The sequence below is a fragment of the Camellia sinensis genome, chromosome 3 (genome assembly GCF_055761805.1).
Source record: "Camellia sinensis isolate YWXY chromosome 3, ASM5576180v1, whole genome shotgun sequence".
NCBI lineage: Eukaryota > Viridiplantae > Streptophyta > Magnoliopsida > Ericales > Theaceae > Camellia > Camellia sinensis.
In genome coordinates this window covers 43893583-43920190 of record NC_138963.1, presented here as the reverse complement: position 1 = coordinate 43920190, position 26608 = coordinate 43893583, and the positions used below count along the sequence as shown (strand labels likewise).

Below are 26608 nucleotides of genomic sequence, written 5' to 3'. Positions count from 1 at the left end.
GAAAAAGAAATTATTTCCTTTGTAGTATTTTCAATTAAAAAATTGATTAATGTTATTTTCTGTTAATAATAAATTTTCAATTAAAATTATTTCTTTTTTTTAATTGAATTTTAAAAAGAGTTTGGTTCTGAGTGTTGATTAGAATTTTCAATAGTGTGAAAGTAGTGTGTTTTGTTATGAGTTATAACAATTTGTATTAAGTTTTGAAAACTCTTTCCAAAACTCATAACCAAACAAATTTTCTTACTTCACATGTTAAATAAAACTTTCAATACTCAATTTCACACTTAATTCAAAACTCTCTTAAAAAACCATAATCAAATAAATTTTCTACACTCAAATCATAATTTCACAACTCACAAACTCAAAATACAACTCATACTCTCAAATCATATTTATAAAACTCTACCAAACGCAACCTAAGAGATCGAAGGAGAGCGATAGATATAGAGAGATGATTGTACTCTGACAACTATTTTTAGTTTAGATCTAACTGGATTTAATGTAGATCTACATCAAATTTGAGTAGATCTACTCATTTTCTTTGCTGAAAATTCACCTCATTCGCCGTCTGTGAAGGTGCAGTAATGAGTCAGTAGTCGGTGGTTATCGGTGAATCCCAATTGATCGTAGCCGTCGATTGTTCGTGGTTATATATCAAAAAAAGAAAGAGAAGAAGAAAGACGTGATTGTTGGTTGTGAAAATTAGGAATAGAGAAAAACGCAAGCAGAGAAGAAGAAAAACGCTACAAAACTTTTGGGTATAAATAAAAGATTATGGGACTAAATAGGCCACACCATTTTCAAAAAGAACTTGTTGATAATTTACCCTTATTAAAATGAAATCTATAATGGGCTCATAAACTTGGATTAAATCGTCCTTAAAAGGATTGGAAAAAAGCCACATTCGAATAAAAATGCTACGCATGGAGACGAGAGAGGTCAAGATATATAATAGGAGTTCAATTTTGTTCAATGTGTGAATAAAACACAAGTTTTAGTTGATTCAAAATAATGAAATTCACCGGTTTAAATAGGCTGAATATGTTTTTTTCAACATGAGCCCATAATCTTGGATCAATAAGATTTTATATTTTATTCACATGCTCTCAAATTTAATTTCTTTTAGCAGAGCCCCAATTTGGGATGATGAAAGCTTTGTACCCACATTGGGGACCATCGTGCATTACAAGTCTTCAATCTCTACATTGTTGTAATGTACTTCGCTTGGAGTATACTCAAAATGATGGATCTGTGCTCATCAAGTGCATTTGCTTGTTATTTATTTATTTTTCTTTCTATCTTTCTTTTCCACTTGTTTTCAATGAAGACTTTAGAAATTTTTGCATTTATTAGGTGCCGTTTGGTAACACTTACGTTTTCAGTTTTCTGTTTATATTTATAAAAATTAAAAAAACTCAAATAAAAACTTGTTTGGTAAAATTTTTGATTTATAAATCAGTGGTCTCAGTTTATAAATTTGGCCAAAAAATAAAAATACAAAAAATATGTTTCCATTTTGAGTTTTCAATTTTTTTTTTTTTACCACTCAACACTAGCCACCACCCACCACCATTGTCCACCACCGTCTTCTGCCACCACCACCCACCCCCTACCACTACCTGCCACCACCACTCACCACCCACTTACCACCACTACCTGCCACCACCACTCACCACCCACCTGCCACCACCACCACCCACCACCCGCCACCACCACCCACCTACCAGCCACCACCCACCTGTCACCCACTCGCCACCACCACCCACCACCTACCTACCATCCACCCGTCACCTACTTGCCACCATCACTCACCACCCACCTGCCACCACCATCCACCACCAGCCACCTGCCACCCACTCGCCGCCACCACTACCCACCATCACCACCACCACCACCCACTCGCTACCACTTACCACCCGCCATCATCACCCACCCACCCACCTACCACCACCACCCACTCGCTACCTCCTGCCACCGTCGCCCACCCACCCACCCACCACCACTACCACCACCACCACCACCATCACCCGCTACCCACCTACTACCACCACCCACCACCACCACCACCACCACTCATTTGCTACCACCTACCACCTGCCACCGTCACCCACCCACCTACCACCACTACCCGCCACCACCCGCTTACCACCACAACCGGCCATCCGCCACCCACCTGCCACCACCATCCGCCACCACCACCACCACCACCACCACCACCGTCATCCACCCACCCATCCACCATCACCACCCACCACCCACCTGTCATCCGCCACCCACCTGCCACTACCATCCACTCGCTACCACCCACCACCTGCCACCGTCACCCACCCACCAACCACCCGCCACCCACCAGCCACCACCACCCACTTGCTACCACCCATCACCCGCCACCGTCATCCACCCACCCACCACCACCACCACTCGCCACCTACTAGCCACCACCACCCACCCGCCACCACTCACCACCATCCGCCATCTGCCACCCACCTGCCGTCACCCACCTGCCACAGCCACCCGCCACCACCACCCACTTGCTACCACCCGCCACCGTCACCCACCCACCCGTCACCACCAGCTATACACCACCCACCGTCACCACTTTCCACTACCGTCTTCCTCCGCCACTTGCCACCACTTGTCATTTCTCACTCTTTTTTGTATTTTTAAATTTTTTTAAACATTTTGTCAATTACCAAACGCGTTTGTAGTTTATGTTTTTTTAAAAATAAACAAAAAATAAACAAAAATCAGTTTATAAAATTTTTGTAAATATAAACTGAAAGCGTAAACGTTACCAAACACACTCTTATTATTTGAAAGTAATTTTTTTAATTTGTTTCTTTTGTGTCTTTAATGAATATATATAAATATATTTTTATTTTTAAAATCCACTAAAATTGAAAAAGCTTATTGAATTGATGGAACAGATTTTTAAGTACCCTTTTTTGGCTATTAGTAGACAATTTTTTAGGTTTCCTTCATTTTTTAAATTTCTTTTAAAGGGTCTTTCAGGTTTAAGGTTTAGGGTAGACAAAAAAGCTTGTTTGATTGATGAAATATCTTTTAAGTTTTTCTTTTTCGCTTTTAGTAGACAATTTTTTTAGGGTTTTTTTTTTCATTTTTTTTTTAATTGTCAGGGGTTTTTGACTTGATAAAGTCCAAAAAATTGAACACATTGAAGAAATCTGAAAGAGATTACTAAAGATTAAAAAACCAATTTGAAAAGCATTTTTTTTAAAGTAGAGCTTAAAAACTTAAATTTTACAAATAATATTAAAAATTACACTTAAAATTGGCTCTAGACTTGGAGTGGAGTGAGCTTACATAAAAGAGTTAAAAAAAATTAAAAAAACTATTTTAAAAAATCAAATTCTAAAATAGAATTCATAATAAACTGCACAGACTCAGATATATAGTTGGAGTGTTTAGTGGGGATTATAAAAGCAGCTTATAACTTATTTTAATTTGAAAGTTTCTATAAGATAATTTGGTGAAGTTTCTGCTTATAATTTATTAGACATAAATAATTTAATAAGTTTAAAAAATTTAATTTCTAATTATCAACTTTTAACCTCAACTTTTTAATTATTAACTTTTATCCTAAAATAATCTCTACCAAATGTGAGAATTAAATCTCAAAAAACTGAAATATTGAATCTCATATCTTGTGTATTATTAAGAAATCAAAGAGAAATGCATACCCGAATCCATTGTGATGGTTGAACCGAAGCGTGATTATAGGATAGCCTTCCAATTCTTTGCTTACGTTTCTGCCTTTGAATTTCTCCTTGAGAGGATTTGAGAGAACTTTTCCTTTTTGCATGTCTTGGCAGGATTGGGGACCATTACAGCTTTGTTTAGTTGATTTCAATCTGTCAATTTTTTTTTCTTTTTTGCTGTTGGAAAACTAACTATTTATCACAATTTCTATTTCTGCCCCTCATAGAAATAGAAATTATACAATGGTATCTATACATTAATTCCATGACAACCATACCCTTAATCCTACTTATAACTCAATTAGATCACATAAGTTTTAGACTTCTTATATAAATAATAACACACATTTAAATATGTGGTCCCAATTAAAAATTAATCCAACGCCAAACACCCAATCTTCCAATCCAAATTTAGACAGAAACAATCTTTTGCATTTTAAAATCTACGAGGAAGTAGACAAAACCAGCTTGGCCACATATTTAGTATTATATGGTGGCCTGGTAGGCTACTCACTAATAATATCCTTTGTTGCTTTGCTTGATGGGAAACATTTGCGCATGGACCATCGTTACTTGTATTGTCACCATCGTCTTCCACATTTATTTTTTTTGGATTTTTATTTGAGTAATGTTGGAAATTCATTTTTGAAACCTCCAAATATACTCTCAATGATATGGTAAGAAAATAGAATCTTGCACACAAATTAAAAATTAATATCTATCATTTTACATCATTGTGAATAAAATTGTAAAAATTTTATTAGGAGTGTAAAACATTTTTTGAAAAGATTAAATTATAGAAAAAAATTATACAAAATTTTAAAATTTATAAACAACGGTATGGCATGCAAATTTTAAAATGTGAATAATTTGAATAATATAATAAGAACAATTCATATGAATAGAAAATGTCTATAATTTAATTAGTTTTATATTTTTATTATTTTGAAAAAATTAAAAAATATATATGGTAGCATGATTGATTTTCATCGGATGATACATCAATGAGAATATTTAATAAATGAGGATATGTTTAGTTAATGGGTCCATTAACATGTAATTAAGTATTCCTATGTCATGTTTCAAATCAAAAAAAAAAAAAAAAAAATCTTATTTAACATTATATATTTTATCACTGCATAATGACAATTATAAAATGAAAATATTTTCTGAGAAGCGTCCTATATATTAACGTTATGTGAAGTATCACATTTTACTGATGCAATTCTTAGTTTTGAACGGAAAAGTATTAGAGTTGTTTGGTATAACTTATATGAGCTGTTTATAATTATTTTTTTTTTATTATGAGAGTGTTTTTTTTTGGACTGTTTTGTTGTTGCATTGAAGTTATAGTTATTAGGTGGAAATAATTAAAATAAACCAAAAAAATTAATTATCTGAAAATTAAAAAATAGTATTTTTGACTTTTACTTGCTAATTAGGAGGATGATCTCCTCCAGTGTCCAAAGAGTGTTGTTTGGGCCTGTGGAGCTTACCATGGGTTCTGTTTCGATAATTCGAACTGTTTATTTTGTTGGACACTTATTTCATCTACACAAAAAAATTAAGTTGATTTAATAATTGTAACTTGTTTAATTTATCACGTTATTAACAAAACAAAACAAAAAAATTTGTATTTTAAAAAATTAATCGTAAATTTTTTTAGTTAAAAAGGGAATAAATTGAATAAGTTACTGTTTTCGGATCAACCTAATTTTTTGTGTAGACAAAATATATAAAGTATCTAACAAAATAAATGATTAGAATAATCAAAACGAGACTCGTAATGAATCTCACAATCCCAAATCACCCACTATCGTACTTCATTTTTGGGTGCACAGAATTGTATGACCACTTATATACATTATTAATTAAAAAATTAAAGGGTCAATTTTAACAACAATAAGAATATATATTTTAATTTAATTTATTTCTTTTCATTACGAGGTTTTCAAATCAGGTGTTGACATAAAAGTTAGGTGGAATTTTTTTTTTGGTTTAAAATTTTGCCTTTCAATGATTCATTACCGTGTTCCAATTTTGTCTAGTAGAGAAGTAGTTGACACATAAGATGAGTGATTCTCTCAGTGTGCTTGTCCAATAATAAAGTAATGCTTATATGTAGCCTGTAAAACAAATAATATGATGAACAAGAATTAGTTTAATTACATAAAATTTATAGAAATATTTTAAAAATTATTATTGTATGGTTTAGATTAATTTAAAATGTGAATCCCACAATAATCTATGAATTAAATTCAGATTATATAATAATTTTTTTACTTTTTTTTTTTTTTTTTTTTTTTGGTGCACATATCTTTACTAAGGGGTTGTTTAGGATGAATTAAATAATTGTACTTTTTTTACTTTTTGGACTAAAAAGTAGAGGAAAAAAATATGATTGTTTGGAATAATTTTTTAACTTTTTAATAAAAAATACGTATTAAAATATTGTATAAAATAGCAAAATTATCATATTACCCCTAAATATAAAATTACTTACTGACAGTGATGGTAACTTCATGCATACAGTTGGCAGCAAGATGTATAGGAGTGCTGTTTGGATTGGACGGTGTTGTTCTCCCTGTGGGGGTCCACCATGTGTCCCTTTTTGATAATCGAAATCGTTCAATGTGTACAACTTGTCGAGTACTATATGCTTGTAAAAAATTACGTTGATCGGATATCAATAGCTATCTAATTGGATTAGTTTTTTATCAATCGTTACTTTGTGTACCGTCTAATTTTGTTATACAAAACTGATTTGATCATATAGTTATCGATATCTGATTAACGTGATTTTTTTACAGGCATATAGTACTCGACGAGTTCTACACATTGACGGTTCAGATTATCAAAATGAGACATGTGATGGGCCCTCACGAGCAGAACAACATTGTCCCGTGTATCATGAGAAGTGCATCAGCTGCCTAATGTGTACTAGCAGCACGGCAGACAGCACATCATTTCAATACACTTTTCAACTTGTACTTTTTTTTTATAAATTTATTTATTTATATATTTTTTTGTAAACAGTAACAACTTTTTAACTTTTTATATTTTTTGATGGACGTCAAACCAGCCCTAAATGGATATATTCCGAAATGCTATTGTTTTGAATTCATATGGTAATTGAGTAATGTCACACGTGATTTTTTTTTTTATATCGGGTTATGCTTACATCCATGTGTTACCACTGCATCAGAAATACAAGAATGATTTGATTCATTATACTAATATTATATGAATAATAATATGGGTAAATTATTAATATGTTCTAATAGTTGAACTTAATTTTTATCAAGTATATTAAAAATAAGTCATGGTAAAATGGTCACTAAAAGTAATTTTTTATAACGATTTTTTTACACGTCGCTAAAAAATTTGATAATTAGTGATTTTTTTGTCACGATTTTTATAAATTATAATTAAAACTTACAATTAGTGATATTTTTTTGAGACAATTTTTTCAAACTGTCATTGAAAGTTCAAAATTAATGACCTTTTTTGGTGAAATTTTTTTTTAAATTGTCGCTAAAACTTATAATTAGTGACATTTTTTATGATAAAATTTCAAACTGTTGTTGAAAATTAACAATTAGTAATATTTTTTAATAGTGTTTAATAAAAAACGTCATTTATTATTATAGGATCTATTAGACAATAAATTTACCTATTAAGACCTACACATAACCTTTCCCTAATAATATACAACATAATTTTTATAGATAATTTTAATATATAATAAGATGATTTCTTGTGATTCTTTCATTTCACAAATGCTATTCACACATTATTCTCAATGGTATTTTTTCTCTTTGCAAATTATTTTCTATATTATATAGACAAATAAAATAATAAACATATATATAAAAATATGATAAATATAAAACTATAAATTATAGTCTATGCTATATATTGACGGCATATTAAGTCAAGGTTTTTGATGTACGTCTCTACACATGCATAGAGACTCACACTCGGAGGCATAAACTTGAGCTAACAATAAAACAGTTTGGTTTGCACCACCATGGACGGTTCACTCTCCGCTGCCGATGAAGAATCGAAGCTACCATCTTCCGGCCATAAGCGTGGCAGCTGGAGGGCCTTTCCCTTCATTGCAGGTCTCTCTCTTTCATCCATGCACTTTTAACCTTCATAGTTTGATCTACCTTCTTGCTTCAGTTTTAATTTGTTCATTCGGTTAAATTAAAAGTGTACTTTTTTTTTTTTTTTTTTTGAAAAAGCACGATGCCTAATATATTGCATATCTAACTTTATTTAATAAAATATATTAGAATATATAGACAGATCCCAAAAGGAATAAAACGAAGAAAGCCTCCATGAAAGGAGGAAACCTTTATACAAAGAGACATTATTGCAACAAAAAAAAAACAAACTAACAATCACCACCAAACACCTTTCCTTTATCGTTGCAGTCGGTAGTTATGATCCTATAATTCTCACCCCTATATTATAAAATAAAATATTATAAATATGAGATAATTGCTTATAAAAATGCATTTAATAGTGCCGGATCTTAATTATGAATAAGATTTGAGTCTAGATCTAAAAGTTTCCGTATATAGTGAGGAACATGAAACAAAAATAATGAAATTGTTAGAGTAGAAACAAATGGGAGAAGAAAGCTAAAGTATCGTTCTCTCCCTCCTAAAGAATAGATATCAAAGAGAAGGAGAGAGTGGCTAGAGTTTTTTTTAGAGAGAGAGAGAGCATATTTTGAGACCCTCGTCAATCTCTTGAAATATACATGTAAAATCAGATTCTTTGAAATGAAACAACAGGAATTAAAGTAAAATTTGAGTTAAATTATAGAAGTGAAAAGTGTATATTTCACTTCCATTCATATCAATATATATGTTGAAAATGTGAAGCATCGACGGCGGGATTGACGGTGGCGGCAGGAGGATGGATGAGCAACCTGATAGTGTATATGATAGGGGAACTCAACGTGAAAAGCATCGATTCTGCCCAAATAGGCAACGTTGTCTATGGCTGCACTACCATGTTTCCGGTCATTGGAGCTATCATCGCCGACTCCTACTTGGGCTCTTTCTCTGTCATCTGCATTTCTTCTGTCATTTCCTTCCTGGTAATACTCAGCTTTCTTTTATATGTACTAGCGGTTGGGCATACACGATGTGTGTGCAAATTAAATAAATAGGAATAAAAGAAAATAATAATGAAATTAATATTATAATGTGTACTTAGTTTAAGTGGTATGAGTCCTCGTACTTAAACCCATGGTCATGGGTTCAAGCCTTGCCCATCTCTTTGTTTAACTTTTTTTAAAAAAATAAAAAACACTGCCACATGGCATGAGGAGAATAAAACAAGCTTCAGGACACCATATTATGTGTTCACTTTATAATAGTATAGATATATAGTCTTATTGCAACCCTATAATTACAAAAATGTTACGAGTAACGAAAATGTGTAGCGAATTTTTTTTTTTGAAATTGGGACCAAATGACCGAAGAACTTAAAAATCGATCAACCGTTCAAGTTTCAAGATAATTTTCAAGAAATTTCTTTCGTGATCCGTATTGTTGCTACAATTATTGATCTGTCCTTTCCCTCTGTGTTTCGGTAAAAAAAAAAAAAAAAAAAAAAACTTGATGACATTCATTTAGATTAAGGGAAGAAAAAAGAAAAAAAATTATAATTGGCAACGAAGAAATGAAATGATGACATAATTTCACTTTATAATTTGGAAGTTCTATACAACAATGCTAATACAACCCCTCTTCCTCCATTGAATAATTTTAATTAATCATCATCTGAATTAATGCATCACCAACATATTTATTGATTTCTATAGACTTATCAGTTTGGCTATACGTCTTTATCTCATTTATTAATCAGCAATGTTAGGTATCATGAAAGACCTTTCATGAAAATAATCATGAAAGCTTTGTGACCCTTGGATTACACTTAGAATAAAACACCATACACTAATCAAGGTAATCTAATGATCATAAATTTTTCATAATCATTTTCATGAAAAAATTTTCAAGATCCCTAATTTTTTCCTTTATTAATAAGGTCCTTATTAATATAACCTATTGACCATATATTAAAGAATAATATTAAGTATCATAAAAAAAATATATCATGAATCCTTCTCCGCCTTTGATTAGTGTGTTGCTTTTTTAGGCAAGTGGTTTGAGCACTTTTAACTTTTGTCCTTACAAAAATAACAACAATGATTCATCCCACTAAAAACATCACCACTAATAGCACTAATGCATTAAAAAAGTAAAAAAAAAAAAAAAATACAACTCCAAGATCAAAACATCACATCATTAATGACGGGACCTACTGCCACCTAATTAGTTTTCCAAAAATAACAAAAGATGCACCACATGATTTTGGTCGTTTTCAGGTTACCATTTTTTTAGTTTTTAATTCCTAATTTTCACAAAAAACAAAAGAGAAATTTATTATTTTTTCATCTTTTTTCTCATTAAAACCCCTGATATACAATTCAGACATGCCGGGCAAAATACGAGCAAATTGAGTCCAACTCACATTTTTTTAAGGACTTAAACAATATTTTTAAATTTGATATGAACTTGGGGCAGAAATTTAAAAACTTGATCAAATTGTAGATGGTTTATGCAATGACATAATGAGACAATTAGCTGGACAACTTACGACCCGAATTGTATATAAATCTATAAAAGAAAATATTATATATATATATATATATAAAAATTATTAATCATTAAATAATATTAAAATAATTTGAATCTTAATATTATATTAACTATATATATAATATACATAAGTAACCCACCACAAAAACTATCATTTCCCTTCCTCACTCTGAAGTGGCGAAGACTACCATAGTGGCACTCGACCTGATCCCCAAAAAAACATTATCCTTGTAATTTGAAGTACATTGAAATTAATTAATCCTTGTTCAAATCCTTCTTGGTTACTTCTAAATTGACCAAGTCATAACTTTGCAGGGCATAGTCCTTCTAATGCTAACCTCAACACTAGACTCCTTGAGGCCACCGAATTGGGATCCTCCCCTTGAGGCCCCTCCTTCATTCCCTCCTTGTAGGGGCCTTCGGGTCCACTTTGAGGTCCAGTTTTGATAATCCGAACCGTTCATATTTTTAGATTTATTCAGTATATCATACCTGTAAAAAATCAAGTTGATCGGATATCAGAAAGTATGCGTTCGGAAAACTGTTTATTAAAAAATAGTTTGTAGTCCCAATTTTCTGAACGCATACTTTCTGATATCCGATCAATTTGATTTTTTACAGGTATAATATACTGAATAAATCTAAAAATATGAACGGTTCAGATTATCAAAACTAGACATCAAAGTGGACCCGAAGGCCCCTGCAAGGAGGGAATGAAGGAGGGGGCTCAAGGAGGGGATCTGGACTCGAGGCCACCACCATGTGACAACAATGGATCAACCTTATGCACCAACCCAACAAAGGCCCAATATGCAGTCCTATACACAGCCCTAGCCCTAGCCATCGTAGGTGTGGGAGGCACAAGATTCACCATAGGAACAATGGGTGCTGACCAGTTTGACAATCCCAAGCAACAATCCATTTTTTGGAACTGGTTTATCTTCATTTTGTACTCCTCTTCAGCAGTAAGTGGCACAGCCATTGTCTATGTTGAAGACAATGTGGGCTGGGGTTGGGGGTTTGGGATCTGTGCTGTGGTTAACATTCTTGGGTTAGCCATTTTTGTTTTTGGGGCACGGTTCTACAGACGGGTTAAGCCCCAGGGCAGCCCGTTCATGGGTTTGGGTCAGGTTGTTGTTGCTGCTATCCGGAAAAGGAATGTATTGGGTTCGGGCAGAAGTGAAGATTATTACCAGAATCCGGTTGATGGGGGCACGAAGATGGTGGCTGCAACACCTTCGGAGTCTTTCAAGTAAGGTTTTGACTGGCTGATTTAATTACATTTTTCAAATTACATCATGTGGAATGGAATATATTACTTAATGAATATTGGATTTTCTTGTTAATGTTGACCAATCCATTGTTCATTTTCATTTGGAAAATGCTATAAATAAGATAAAATACAGGGAGAGCTATATAATGCAAAAAGGATAAACAAAAACGAAGAAAAGAAACAGAAAAATGGTTGAAAAATATTATTATATTTTAGTGTGCAATTGCAACAATAATATTGGAAAGAAAAACATAAAGAATTGAACAAATAAATCTACTATGCAAAGAGAGAGGGAGAGAACAAAACATAGTTTTTTGATAAAATAATGCATACAATACAAAATAGTACTTAAAATTGAATTGAATACGATAGCATCTGATCACGATTTCACAATTTTATAATATTCAACTATTAGGACCAAAAGTCCTACATACAAGAAATTTTTTGTATGATTTAGATCGATTTTGCTTTAATGAATTGTAAACTGTAGTATGATCATAAAATTCGGATTGAGATTTTGACAACTTATTATAACATCATTTTGTTCTCTTAATATACAGGTTCTTAAACCGTGCAGCCTTAAAAACCGAAGGAGACATCCGAGAAGATGGCTTAATAGCAAAACTATGGAACTTATGCACAATCCAACAAGTAGAAGATCTCAAAAGGCTAATCAGAATCTTCCCACTATGGTCAACGGGCATATTCTTAACCACCCCATTGGCCATCCAATCCAGCCTAACTACCCTCCAAGCCCTCAGCGTCGACCGCCACGTTGGGCCCCATTTCAAAATCCCAGCTGGGTCCATGACCGTCTTCATACTTGTCTCCACTTCCATCTCCATTGCCGTCATTGACCGCTTGTTATATCCCCTCTGGAAGAAGCTCACCGCTCGAACGCTGACACCTCTACAACGAGTCGGGGTTGGTCATGTGGCGAACGTGCTGAGCATGGTGGTATCAGCCCTGGTGGAGTTAAAGCGGCTCAAGATGGTAGAGAATTTTAATAAAAATAAAATTATTATTTAAGTTTTTCATAACAAACCATTATAGAAATTATATATTAATGCTAGTATTATGTTTATTATGTTAGTTTCGTTAAAGTTTTAAATTCAATATTCAATACAAGAGTGTGGGGAAGTGGTTTGGAAATACTCTTCCGATCTTAGGGGACGCTCGTGATCCTCTGGATGTCACCTGAAAGGGAATAAATACTCCGGTCGTGGGTGCCAGAATTAGCACTCCGACGAGCAAGTTCGTCCCTACACTCAAGGTTACTTGTATTTTAAGTTAAGTGTAATGGTTCTCACATACCTCTTTCTGGCTGATATTTCTCTATTTATATCTTTTCTTTCTTGGGCCTCGGGGTTGGGCCCACCTTCAGTTCGCCATTCGGCTTATTTTGTAGCGAACTGCTTTTCACTCGGCCCCTTGCCCAACCGGCCATTTGACCGAATAGGGAGGGATTTGAACATGCGAGACGGAGCCGAATGCTATATATATCTCAACTCTCCAAGTTCAACTATTCGGCCTCTTTACGACTCCCAATATTCGGTCCCCACAATTGCCCCCAAGCACTCCACTAACGATAGTTGGCTGGAGTGTTTGGTTTTGCACTCGAAAAGTCAGAGCCGAAACTCGGCAGCTGACCTTATTCTAATGTAGATGTCTGAGCACACGCTTCTCGGTTATCATTTCAACTTCCTACCCCTTCATACACTTCTATTTATTATGATTTAAAATTTGACGTCTACATACACACTTTTAGACGCTCATCGCTGGAATACCTTCCGAATTATCTCTACAACTTCCTTTCCTTCACTACCCTCTTCGTCTCTTGTAAGTTTTCTCCCTCTCTGCTCTAAATCCTTTTTCCTGATTTGTTTTTGGTCTAGAATATTCCTATAAACTAAAGAGAATGGCAAAACATTTGAAAGATCTCCTCTCATTGGATCGAATTTTTGGCTTCTGACGCCATTTTTTCATTCCTGATGACATCCGTCTGTCACTTGTGACAGACGGCACCCTCGATATGGAGAGGGCTGATGAAACCACGATCGTCTTCCCTCTCCTATCAATCGCAGAAGGTGGAGTCCGTTTCCCCCTTCACCCATTCCTTAGGGTTGTGCTTTGCCATTGGGGTCTAATCCCTTCCCAATCTAATGTCAACTTTTTTAGAATCATAATGCTGATTATAGAGCTAAACCGTCGCCTTAGGATTAACCTCGGCATTCCTGCTATTCGGCATTATTATGCCTTGGCCAAGTCTTCTGGTCGGCACGGACGTTATTTCCTTAGGGCCAAGGACACCGACCATCAACTAGTGACTATGCTTTCCAGCTCTGGGAAGCGAGTCGATGATGTTATGGTCATCGTCCAAGACAACTGGGAATTCGGCGAAGGCGAGGATCGCCTCGATCCTATTTCTAGGCAGAGGGGTGAACCAGGTGGCCGTATAGCTTCTTGTGTTTATTTTTCTTTTGTTATATTTGCAAACCTTTCCTTTTGAGACCTAATGGTTTTGCTTATGCAGGAAACGATTTGAAGAAAGTCATGACCTCAACTGACGACGCTGTTCTTTCAGAAATCAAAATCGCAGACCTAATGGTTTTTGAAGTCATGACCTAATGGTTTTGCTTATGCAGAAATTTTAGCCGTCCGAGTCTTCAGAAACAGGGGAGGGCAGCCCACGTTCTGCTTTGCTACAAGCCGACATATACGACCTTCTCGGCGGCATAAAACATCCCAATTCCGAAGGGTGAAGAGTCTCTTACCGCTCTCATTTTGATCGACTTCAAAAACTTGCGGCAAGTTGGTTTCGAGGGGTCCGATTTGGAGCGGGTGGAGGTAGCTGAGGTCGCTGAGTCAGATCAGTCCGAACCGGAAGTAGACGAGGCATTGAAGTTGGCCTTTGAGGAAGCCGGCCTTAATTCAGCCGACCCTCCGTCCACTTCGGGTCGAGGGGACCTTCCATTTGACGACATTTTTAACGATTTAGAGGACTTTTCTAGCGCATACCCTGAAGACATGGCTGGGTTAAGCCTCACAAAACTTGCCAAGAAGGCGAACGCGGAAAGAATGGCCTCGTGGCGAAGAGCAGAGGCCATTCTATCTGATGTGCCGCCTGCCGCCGAATCTTTGCCCTCCCTACCTGCTGCCGAATCTCAGCCTTCTTTGCCTGTCATTGAGGAGAAAATGACAAAAAACCAAAATGCCGAGTCCGCTGTGGTTGTGCAGGCCGATCAAGAGGCTGAGTAAAGGGCAGAGAAACGTTTTGCCGAGGTTAAGGCTTGCTCAGAAGAAAATCGTGCCGACAAACGACCTCGTTTAGAAGGATCGGATGTGATCGTGTCTTTTGTCATTCAACCGAGGATAAAAAACACGCCGATCTCCTCTGATACTTCGGTAATTAAAGATCCAACGGTCGCATTCAGTATGACAACGTCCATCTCATTGCTGGCTGACAAGGCGGCTTTTTGGGCAGAACCAGATCTGGTTACAATAGCATTGGCCGCTCAATCGGCTCTTTTGGTATATATCTTGACTTTGTCTTCACTTTATGTAAATACTGTTTTGGTTTTAATTTTCTGTTTTGCAGATCGTCGGAAGGATAGCCGAGATGGGCCGTCACTATCATGACGTCGTCGAATAGCTTGGCCGTTTACAAATAGAAATTGAGGGCCAAAGGAGCAAGGCCGAGTTCGAAGCTTTAAGGGTGAAGATGGAAGGCGTACGGGCCGAGGCCGAGATGGAGAGGGCGCGTAATGCGGATCAACTGAGATCAGCCACCGAGAAGAGGGTGGACGCAAGCGAAGACGTGCTCAAATTGGGCCAGGAGGGGATATCTCCAAACTGGAGGCTGAGTTGGAAGAAATAAAGAAGGCGAAGGAAGCAGCCGACTCGGAGGCTTCCAAGGCATTCGAGGCCAGGAAAAGTGCTGCTTTCGCCGAGAATGTGGATGAAGTTCCCAAATCTGAAAATCGGGGATTCAAACACGGCTGGCTCAAAGCCCTTACTGCTGCTGATGTGACATTGGCTATGCCGATTCCATATGAGCAAGTGGATGTTGAGCTGCTGGAGCCTAACTCCGAGGACTAATTTGGGCGGCACTTGTTTTTGCTTTAGGATTTCGAATGTATTTTTACAGCTTTTCGTTTGGTAATTTTCATATATTGCTACAGTCATAGTTTTTTGCTAGGCATTTTCATGCGAACTTGTAGTTTTTTGTTTAGTAATTTTCGTATGTAAAATGGCTACAATTTGTGCCCAATTTACTAATGAAAATTTTCTTTTTTACCTTGCTATTGTTTGTGCTAAATTTTGTTATTAATGAATGGTATTGCTTTCAATTGTAAAATGGCTACATTTTGTTTTCAATACCAAGTATCATAATTAATAAATCGAGTGGCTACGGCATAAATCGATCGGCATTCGGTTTAGGTACTTGGCCGATCAAATTAATAAATCTGCCCTTGCCTCAGCCAGTGCACGAGCTTCAAATGCCGAATAGGACTAGTTCATGGAACGACTGCGGCATAAATCGATCGGCATTGGGTTTAGATACTTGGCCGATCAGATTAATAAATCTGCCCTTGCCCCAGCCAGTGCATGAGCTTCAGAAGCCGAATAGGACTAGTTCATGGAATGATCCGATCGGCATCTGGCTTTTGGCGTTTAGAATTAATGACATTGCCTCGGTGGCGCTGCATACTAGTTCATCGAATGTCAAACAGACTATTCTTTAACAGCAGAGGAGAAGGACGAACATTGACTGAGCTAGACACTACAATGAATCGCAGCAGTGAGCCTCCACGTACGGGAGGAAGGACGTTCAAGGAACGGGAAAAACGTCAGCCCCCAAGTCGTCGAAGTAGATCACCTCGAAAAGAAAAACAACAACGAAGAAGCTCCCCGCGACCGCGACCGAGAAGCGAACCCGACGCAACGCCACAACCGCTGAGTTTTGCGATTTTTGTGGGGAATAAACTGATGACGGAGGCGGATTCTGTCGTTAACGATCCAGGGGTAGCAGTTGAGTTCGCTCGACAGATCTTTCCACCGGAAGTCCAGCTGTCGATGGTTGGATGACAAGATTTTGAAGTATTTCGCGAAGGCATCCATGGGGCGGTGAAGGGGCTGTATACCACTTATGAAGTCGGCATGCGTGTGCGTGCCGTGTGACGGGAAATAGAGAAGAAGGACGAACGAATCCGCAGTTTGGAGGCTTGCGCGGAGAAGGCCGAGCGTGAGCTTAGGGAGATTAGGAAAGCTCAAGCTATCGAGCCGCATGCGGCGAGTCAATCTAACTCGGTCGTGGAGGAGAGAGTGACCCAATGGCTTTTAAGTCACGCCATTGTCGACCGAGATACGGCAAGCATGTTTGCCGTAGAAAATGCGAGGACCATGGGTTATGAACAAGGCTTCCATGCAGCCGGAAGGTTGGGATCGACAAAACCAAAGAGAAACTTGCAGAGGAGGTCTGCCGATGTGAGAATCGAGGCTTTAGGCACGGTTGGATCAAGGCACTTTAAGCCGCAGAGGCTTTCCGACCAGCGGGCGTTGATTCGGCGTTTCTGCTGTACCGATGTGATCACTTCCCCTTTTCCGCCTTCGAAGTCAAGAAGAGTGACGACAAAGGAGACGCCGGATAAAATTAGATATTATAATGCAAAATTTTTGTAATTATTGTTTAATTGAATAATAGTACACTTTCTATTTCAAGTGTTATTGTACTTTCTAATTATATTAGTACACTCCATGCCAATTGATTAATCTAAGGACGCATTTTATTTTGAACGTTCGTACGACATATTTATACGGTATGTTTCGCCATGCATTTATACGGCTTGCCCCATTTCATTTTGAATGTTTACATGTTTTAGCCCTCGTTTGTATGGCTTACCCCATTTCATTTTGAATGTTTACATGTTTTAGCCCTCGTTTATACGGTGTCATGCACTAATGGGGCTCCAAGTTCAGAGACGGCCAATCGTCTTATCCACGAAGGGCGCTCCGAATCCGGAGGCTTAATCGGCCTAAGGGTGTCTTGCACTGATGGGGTTCCGAATCCGGAAGCTTAATCGACCCAAAGGAGTATTGGCCAATCGTGATATCCACGTGATATCCGAATCCAGAGACTTGTATTGGCCAATCGTGATATCCACGAAGGGCGCTCCGAATTCGGAGGCTTAATCGGCCCAAGGGTGTCATGCTCCAGTGGGGCTCTGAATCCGGAGACTTGTATGGGCCAGTCGTGATATCCACGAAGGGCGCTCTGAATCCGGAAGCTTAATCGGCCAATCGTTAGATCCACGAAGGGCGCTTCGAATCTGGAGACTTAATCGGCCCAAAGGTGTGACGTACCAGTGGGGCTCCGAATCCAGAGACTTGTGTTGGCCAATCGTGATATCCACAAAGGGCGCTTCGAATCCGAAAGCTTAATCGACCAATCATGAGATCCACAAAGGGCGCTCCGAATCCGGAGACTTAATCGGCCCAAAGGTGTGATGCACTAGTGGGGCTCCGAAGCTGGAGACTTGTATTGGCCAATCATGATATCCACAAAGGGCGCTTCGAATCCGGAGGTTTAATTGGCCAATCGTGAGATCCACGAAGGGAGCTCCAAATTCGGAGACTTGTATTGGCCAATCGTGATATCCACGAAGGGTGCTCCGAATCCAGAGGCTTAATCGGCCTAAGGGTGTCATGCACCAGTGGGGCTCCGAATCCGAAGACTTGTATTCGCCAATTGTGATATCCACGAAGGGCGCTTCGAATCTGGAGGCTTAATCGGCCAATCGTCAGATCCACGAAGGGCGCTCCGAATCCGAAGACTTAATCAGCCCAAAGGTGTAACGCACCAGTGGGGCTCCAAATCCGGAGACTTATATTGGCCAATCGTGATATCCACGAAGGGCACTCCGAATCCGGAGGCTTAATCGGCCAATCGTGAGATCCACGAAGGGCGCTCCGAACCCAGATACTTAATCGGTCCAAAGGTGTAATGCACTAGTGGGGCTCCAAATCTAGAGACTTGTATTGGTCAATCATGATATTCACGAAGGGCGCTCCGAATCCGGAGGCTTAATCGGCCAATCGTGAGATCCGTGAAGGGCGCTCCGAATCCGGAGACTTGTATTGGCCAATCGTGATATCCATGAAGAGCGCTCCGAATCTAGAGGCTTAATCGGCCCAAGGGTGTCATGCACCAGTGGGGCTTCGAATCCGGAGACTTGTATTAGCGAATCGTGATATCCACGAAGGGCGCTCTGAATCTGGAGGCTTAATCGGCTGAGATCCACGAAAGGCGCTCCGAATCCGGAGACTTGATCGGCCCAAAGGTGTGAAGCACTAGTGGGGCTCTAAATCTGGAGACTTGTATTGGCTAATCGTGATATCCACGAAGGGCGTTTCGAATCCGGAGGCTTAATCGGCCAATCGTGAGATCCACGAAGGGCGCTCCGAATCCAGAGACTTAATCGGCCCAAAGGTGTCATGCACCGATGGGGCTCCGAATCTGGAGACTTGTCAACTGAATTGCGTGATGAAGAAATGAGAAACTTTGTATTGCAGAAGTAAAATATGTACAAATATCAAGCCCCACAAGTCGGGTCAATGATAGAATTTACGTAAATGCGTTGAATTCCAAGGCCGTGAAAGACTCCTTCTAGACATGTCTTTTAACTGATATGCCCCTACTCCCGCGATCGAGTCGACCTGATAAGGGCCGTCCCAATTAGGACCCAATTTTCCATCGGCCGATTTCCTGGCAGCTGGGAGTAATTTCTTCAGGACCAACTCTCTTGGTGTGTAGCGGCGTAACTGAACACGTTGATTTTACGCCTTAGCAAGCTGTTGTTGATACCGCGCTACAGATGCAAGGGCACTGTCTCTTCGTTCTTCAATCAGAACCAAATCCAAGGCTAGCATCATGTCGTTTTGGCCCATATCAAAAACTTTCGATTTCAAGGTTAGGAGGCCGATCTCCAGGGGTATGATTTCCTGGATTCCAAAGCATAGAGCAATCGGCGTTTCCCCGGTAGATCACCTCGGCGTAGTTCGATGGGCCCACAACACACTCGACAATTCCTTGACCCATCTGCCCTTAGCTTTCTCCAGCCTCTTTTTGATGCTATCCATGATGGATTTATTAGAGGTTTCAGCCTGACCATTGCTTTGCGGATAAGCCGGTGTGAAAAAGTAAGGCCGGATACCATACTTGCTGCACAACTCTCGGTAGACGCCACAATCAAACTGGGTGTCGTTGTCTGAGATAAGTGCTCTTGGAATGCCGAATCGTGTTATGATACTTGTCCAAAAAAAATGCTTCATGTCGGTATCTCGGATATGCGTTAGTGCCTCCGCTTCTACCCATTTTGTAAAATAATCTGTCGTGACAATAAAAAATCGCTTGTTACCCGGGGCACGAGGCAGTGGTCTGACGATGTCAAGTCCCTATTGGGCGAACGGCCAAGGACTGGTTATGGAGCTTAACTCTTCAGCAGGTAGGTGGGTCAAAGGAGAGAACTTCTGGCACTGTTCACACTTTTTCACGTAACATTCGGCATTGGCTCTTATTGTCGGCTAGTAATACCCTTGTGTCACAGCTCGATGAGCCAAACAGGGCCCGTTAGAATGGGCGCCACAACTGCCTTCATGTATTTCAGTCAGAAGCTCTTCGACTTTGTCTGGGTGTACGCATTCTAAGTATGGGCCAGAAAGGGATTTTTTGTAAAGCTTCCCTTGCGGATCCAAGTAGTATCGCAGGGCTTTGTTTCGTAGCTTATACGCTTCTTTCTTGTCCTCTGGGAGCTGTTCGAAAAACAGGAATGCAGCAATGGGATCCATCCAACTCGGTCCAGATTCTATAACATTGACCTGGACTTCCTCTGAAGGGCCAATGTTCGGCTTCGGGATGAAACCTACTTCGATGGTCTATTTAATCTCTGAGTTAATGGCGGAGGCTAGGCAAGCCAGGGCATTTGCATGTGTGTTCTGATCACGTGTTATCTGGTTCAATTCATGATGGTCAAATTTTGCTAGTAAGGAGTTGGCCGTTTTCATATAGGCTGCCACACGGTCGTTTCTTGCCGCGTACTCCCCCTTTAGCTGATTGATCACCAGTTTTGAATCGCAAAATACAAGCAAACGCCGAGCACCCAGAAGATGTGCATTCGGAAAACCGGCTAAAAGGGCTTTGTATTCGGCTTCGTTATTTGATGCTTTGAAGCCGAGCTTGACGGCCTGCTTAATTATTGCGCCGTCGGGAGCCATGATTACAACTCCGGCTCCACTGCCCCGCTGATTGGATGATCTATCACAGTACAACTGCCAAATGTCCCCAACATAAATTCTGCAGTTCGGCTTCGATCGAATTTCATCAGAATTGAAGTCGGCAAGACCCCCAGTGAATTCGACAACAAAGTCGTCAAGCACCTGTTCTTTGATTGAGGTTCTAGGTAAAAACTGAATATCATACTGGCCAAGCTCAAGATCCCACTTTGAAACACGTCCTGATGCTTCTGCACTACGTAGTACTAATCAGAGGGGATAATCTGTTAGTACCCCAATGCTATGCCCTTGGAAGTAATGCATCAGTTTTCTTGCCGCCATGACTAGGGCTAGGATGAGTTTTTCCAGCAGAAGGTAGCGTGTTTCGGCGTCAACCATTGCCTTGCTCACATAGTACACTGGCCGCTGCTCCCTCAGCTCTTCCTTTATCAGTACGGCGCTGACGACCCAGTCGGAAACTGCCAGATACAAAATGAGCGGGTCACCAGCAGAAGGTATTGTCAAGAGTGGTACTTAGCGGAGGTAGGTCTTGAGGTCGTTGAAAGCAGCTTCGCATTCGGCGGACAATTCAAAAGCCTTGCCCGATCGTAGTGTATGAAAGAATTGTCGGCAACGATTTGTGGACCGACTGATGAACCTGTTGAGTGCGGCGGCCATCCCCATCAACTTTTGAACCTCTTTTACTGAACGAGGGGAGCCGAGCTCCAGGATTGCTATGATTTACCTTGGGTTGGCTTCGATTCCTCGGTGGTTGACAATGTAACCCAAGAATTTGCCAGAGCCGATCCCAAACGCACATTTGGAAGCATTCAGCTTCATTTCATATTTGCGTAGAATGCTGAATGTCTCTTCCAAATCGGCTCTATGATTCTGCTCTTCCTTGTACTTGACCACCATATCGTCAATATACACTTCCATAGTGTAGCCGAGTTGCTCCTTGAACATGGTGGTGACTAGTCTCTCGTAAGTTGCCCTTGCATTCTTCAGCCCAAAAGGCGTAACCTTATAGCAATAGGTTCCTCTTGGGGTAAGGAATGCAGTTTTGTCTTGGTCCTCCAGATGCATAGCGATTTGATGATAGCCTCTGTAGGCATCGAGGAAGCTTATACGTTGATGACGCGTCGTAGCATCTACAAGTTGGTTTATCTTGGGGAGAAGAAAACAGTCTTTGGGGCAGGCTTTGTTTAGGTCTGTGAAATCGACGCAGACCCGCCAAGTCCCATTTTTCTTCTTCACAACCATAGTATTAGAGAGCCATGTAGGGTAGGTCACTTCCCTGATTGCTCTGGCATCAAGCAACCGATCAACCTCTTCAACAACGACGGCAGTGTGCTCTGCGGCTGATCGCCGACTTTTCTGAATGATCGGCTTGCATTAGGGTCAACAATCAAAAGTGTTGTGAAACAGATGGATCTACACCCGGCATCTCATATGGAGTCCATGCAAATACATCAAGATTGCCAAGCAGGAAGGAAATTAGCTACTGTTTGTCGGTTTAATTCAGGGAGGCGCCGACCATGAAGAATCTGTCTGGGTTTTCGTTGATTTTAACTCGGTCTAGGGTTTCCGTGGCCTTTTCATTGGGGAGCCGCCCAACATCGTCGAGGCTCTCCCGATCTGTCACTTCAATAGAGTTCACTTGCAACTCCTTTGGCGTTTTTGCAGCAAGGAGATAACATGCTTGTGCCAATTTCTGGGTGCCACGGATTTGCTCAATGCCGCGTTCTGTTAGGAAGCATAGCAGCTGATGATAGGTGCTTGGCACGGCCTGCATAGTATGCAACCAAGATCGCCCTATGATGAGATTATACGGCGATGGCAGCTTGACGACCAAGAACTCCACATCCACTGTTCGGGAGCCCTCATGAACGGGTAGTGTGATTTTCCCCAATGGGTATTCTGGATTGGCGTTGAAGCCAAATAGTGGATAAGGAGCTGGGGAAATGTCTGATTCAGAGAAGTCGAGTTTGATGAATGTCTTGTAATACATGCCTTTCGATGTGCTCTCTGGGTCAATGAGTACGCGCTCAACGGTGAACCGGTTTACGCGTAACTCAATTACCAAGGGATCAATGACGAGCAGTGTCACTCCGGCCAAATTTGAATCATCAAAAGCAATGTTTGCAGCTTCATGGGGCCGTTTAGCCGGTGTGAGTTGATTATGAGGTTCGGGACTCGACTGAATCGTATGCACTGCAGATGACATTGGCATGCTGTATATCGGTGGATCACGTCGAGTGGAGGTGAATCCTGTCTTAAGGCTATTGCTTTGGTTGGGTTGCCTTTTCGGGCGTACTGTTGTAGCCGGCCATCTTGTACCAATTCCTCCAGGTGATCCTTCAATGCATAACAACTCTCAGTATCATGGCCATGATCCTTGTGATACTCGCACCGCCTATCCTGTCTTCGCGTGTCGAGAGGCCCCACCATTTTCGACAGCCATTTGAAGAATGGAAGGTGTTGGATTTTGGACATCACCGCACTGATCGGCTCTGTCAACTCCGTGTATTTCTTGTCGGTGCGTCTTGTGCGCCTGCTATTGGCTTGCAGTTGTTCACTTGCTTGGTGGGAGCATTGGTCGCTTGCTCGACGAGAATCCCGTCTCTTATCTCGTTTAGCCCGATGCCGCGGTTTGGGGCTTTGAGGTGGTACGGAACTTATCGACTTAGCAATCTCAGAAGGGGCTGTCTTGTTGGCCACGTTTCCGGCTTTAACCCGCAAGGCGTCATTCTCTACCTTGCAATATTCCTTAACTTTCTTCATCAACGACCAGACTATTTTGGGGGGTCTTCTAGTCAAAGAGCTGCGGAGAGCACTGTCAAGATGCAAACCCATTTTGAAGGCAGTGATGGCCATGGAGTCGTTGCAAGCGTCATCAACAAGGTTAAAGAACTCCCAATAGCGCGCCGAATACGCTCTTAGTGTTTCTCCTGGCTGGATCTGCATTGCCCAGAGAGAGTCAGCTTGTTTTGGCTGGACCTTGTTGGTGATGAATCTGGCCTTGAAGGATTTTCTGTAATTGATGGAAGCTTTTGATCGAAGCCGGCTCCAATTTATAATACCACCTGACAGCCAATGGTCCCAAACTGTTGGGAAATATTCGGCACATGAGGGCCTCGTCGTCTGCATGCAACGTCATGGCTTGCTTATAATGACGGATGTGATCGGTGGGGTCTGACTTTCCATCATAAAGAGTGAATGACGAAGCTTTGAACTTTTTGGGTAGAACCGCCCTAGTGATCCGTCGCACAAAAGGATCATGCTGGTCTTCTTCATCTGAACTGTTTTTTCTGTGCTTATGCCTTATACGTGGACTCTTTTCAGAGGAATTGGAAGTTTCGGGTTGTCCCTTTTTCTTGGGCTCCGGGGATAATGAGTCGGAGTCGCTATCAGTGTCTTGTTGTCGGGCTCAAGGTCGTCGACCACCTGCCCTCAGAGGTCGTTCTGGATCTTGGCGTACAGCTTGTTTAGACTTCACCACTTCCAAGGCCAAATCCTGACGGAGACGTTTGTTCTCAGCGATCATGCTCTCCAACCTCTGCTTGTTTTGCTTTGCTTGTTCCATGATTGCTTGCATTGTCTCATGCTCTGAAGTTGAGGGTGAGACGAAGTTCAAAGCGCGTCTTGCGGGGATAGTCTCCGGTCCAAGCATGTTTGTTGGAGTGAGGTCGTCTCTCTGTATGGTTTCATCAGTGACTATCAGAGAGTCTTCCGTTACGCTCGCCATGGATGCATTTGAGTATTCCCACAGACGGCGCCAATTGTGGGGAAATGGTTTGGAAATACTCTTCGGATCCCAGGGGACGCTCGTGATCCTCTGGATGTCACTTGAAAAGGAATAAATACTCCGGTCGGGGGTGCCGGAATTAGCACTCCGACGGGCAAGTCAGTCCCTACACTCAAGATTACTTATATTTTAAGTTAAGTGTAATGGTTCTCACATACCTTTTTCTGGCTGATATTCCTTTATTTATATCTTTTCTTTCTTGGGCCTTGGGGTTGGGCCCACCTTCAGTTCGCTATTCGGCTTATTTTGTAACGAACTGCTTTTCACTCGGCTCCTTGCCCAACCGGCCATTTGACTGAATAGAGAGAGATTTGAACATGCGAGACGGAGTCGAATGCTATATATATCTCAACTCTCCAAGTTCAACTATTCGGCCTCTTTACGACTCCCAATATTCGGCCCCCACAAAGAGTTTTTTGGATAATAAAATCTAACTTTTACGCCTTAGGATCCCGTGTCCCCAAAAATTTCTGTCCCCATGTGCCAAAGCACTCACAACTATTGGATATGTCTTGGGATTCTCAAATTTTGGGATTCTCACATGATTCAATGGCTGTGAGTATTTTGGGACAGGGGGACAGAAATTTTTGGAGACATGGGATCCTTGTTGAACTTTTACGCATTAATGGGATATTATACTCTTCTTATTACATATTTCTATAAATACAATCTTTTTACCAACAACTAAACATTAGACTGTGAGCAAACTGAGATTTTATTTTAAAATTGCTTTAATCCATTAAGAAAAGGAAAATCTATTTTACAACAGTGGCAACGTGACTCCTAGACAGACTCTCCAAAGCTAAAACTTCAATTTAAATTCTATTAATATCATATTTTCTATCATTGTTGTCATAACATTTGAGCTTAATATTCGGTTTATTGTTTTGCTAGGTTGACGCTCACCACCTTCAAAACCAAACCAATGGTTCCACTGTCGTACCCATGTCTGTCTTATGGCTAGTACCACAGCTAGTTATTGCCGGTATCGCAGAGGCATTTCATTTGCCCGGCAACGTCGCGTTCTATTACCAAGAATTTCCTCCGTTGTTGAAAAGCACGTCGACAGCATTGGTGGCTCTGCTCATCGGCATTGCGTTTTATTTGAGCACCGCCGTGGTTGGGATTGTTCGGAGGGCGACACTGTGGTTGCCGGACAATATAAATGATGGAAGGATGGATAATGTGTATTGGGTGTTGAGTTCGGTAGGGGTGTTGAACTTTGGCTATTATTTAGTGTGTGCTTGGTTGTACAAGTATCAAGATGTTGAAGATGTGGTGGATGATGATGATGATGGTTTTAGGTCCATTGAATGATATATTTGGGGTTGATCAAGAGTTCAATTTGGTGTCTGATTTACTACTGCATCTGTTGTTGTGGTGTTGTTTGTACATATCCATTTGTTTTATGTATCAAAATTGAAAAATGCTATGTATTCAGAATTTGTATTTTAAAAATTATTCAAAAGTGAAGTGTATGATGCAAATTTGTGTATGGTGTAAATTTAAAATTGAAATGATATAATTTACACTAAAATGAATGTAATCTATTGATGTAATTTTCAAGATATTTTTCTAGATATTTAGGATTGTTAGATCAAAATTTATGATTTTACTTCTTCCCATAGTGTGTAGCACTCGTGAGTTCAAGATCAATTTTTCCTTTTTCTTTTCAATAATTAGAATAGATTTTCATGTTTTATAATTATTTTGGGTTGAACTTGTTTCTAAAACTGGACCAATCCTGGCTCGTGGGCCCATTACACTTATTAAAAGAGTTTTTTTTTTTTTTTTTTAATTTAACTTTCTTGACTTTTCTAATTAAGAGGTGGTTTAAAATGTTCTAAATAAATGT

General features: G+C 39.9%; 1 protein-coding gene and 2 long non-coding RNA genes across 4 annotated transcripts; 2 read left to right on the top strand and 1 right to left on the bottom strand.

The window, feature by feature from the left end:
* Positions 1–291: 291 nt before the first annotated feature.
* On the bottom strand, positions 292–4548 carry LOC114298091 (uncharacterized). Its single transcript, XR_003641769.2, has 2 exons — positions 3705–4548; positions 292–571 (listed from the first exon to the last, which is right to left on the bottom strand). It is a non-coding gene; the product is annotated as an uncharacterized LOC114298091 (long non-coding RNA).
* Positions 4549–7649: 3101 nt separating this feature from the next.
* Positions 7650–26248, top strand: LOC114298047 (protein NRT1/ PTR FAMILY 2.7). 2 transcript variants are annotated; one of them, XM_082919664.1, is made up of 6 exons: positions 7650–7846; positions 8618–8835; positions 10718–10761; positions 11154–11654; positions 12236–12668; positions 25648–26248. In XM_082919664.1, the coding sequence occupies exons 1-6, from the start codon at positions 7753–7755 to the stop codon at positions 26068–26070; spliced, it is 1713 nt and encodes a 570-aa protein (XP_082775790.1). In that variant the 5' UTR covers positions 7650–7752; the 3' UTR covers positions 26071–26248. The 2 variants fall into 2 exon arrangements, with proteins under 2 accessions (XP_082775790.1, XP_082775791.1); XM_082919665.1 differs by lacking the exon at positions 8618–8835.
* Positions 12677–15979, top strand: LOC145822508 (uncharacterized). Its single transcript, XR_014363845.1, has 2 exons — positions 12677–15206; positions 15274–15979. It is a non-coding gene; the product is annotated as an uncharacterized LOC145822508 (long non-coding RNA).
* Positions 26249–26608: the final 360 nt, after the last annotated feature.

Bases quoted from the DNA above. Each gene is read 5' to 3' on its own strand.
- LOC114298047 (XM_082919664.1), top strand. From the start codon at position 7,753: ATGGACGGTTCACTCTCCGCTGCCGATGAAGAATCGAAGCTACCATCT. The intron at 7,847-8,617 runs GTCTCTCTCTTT...GAAAATGTGAAG, and splicing joins GGCCTTTCCCTTCATTGCAG to CATCGACGGCGGGATTGACG. The intron at 10,762-11,153 runs GCCACCGAATTG...TCTGGACTCGAG, and splicing joins TCAACACTAGACTCCTTGAG to GCCACCACCATGTGACAACA.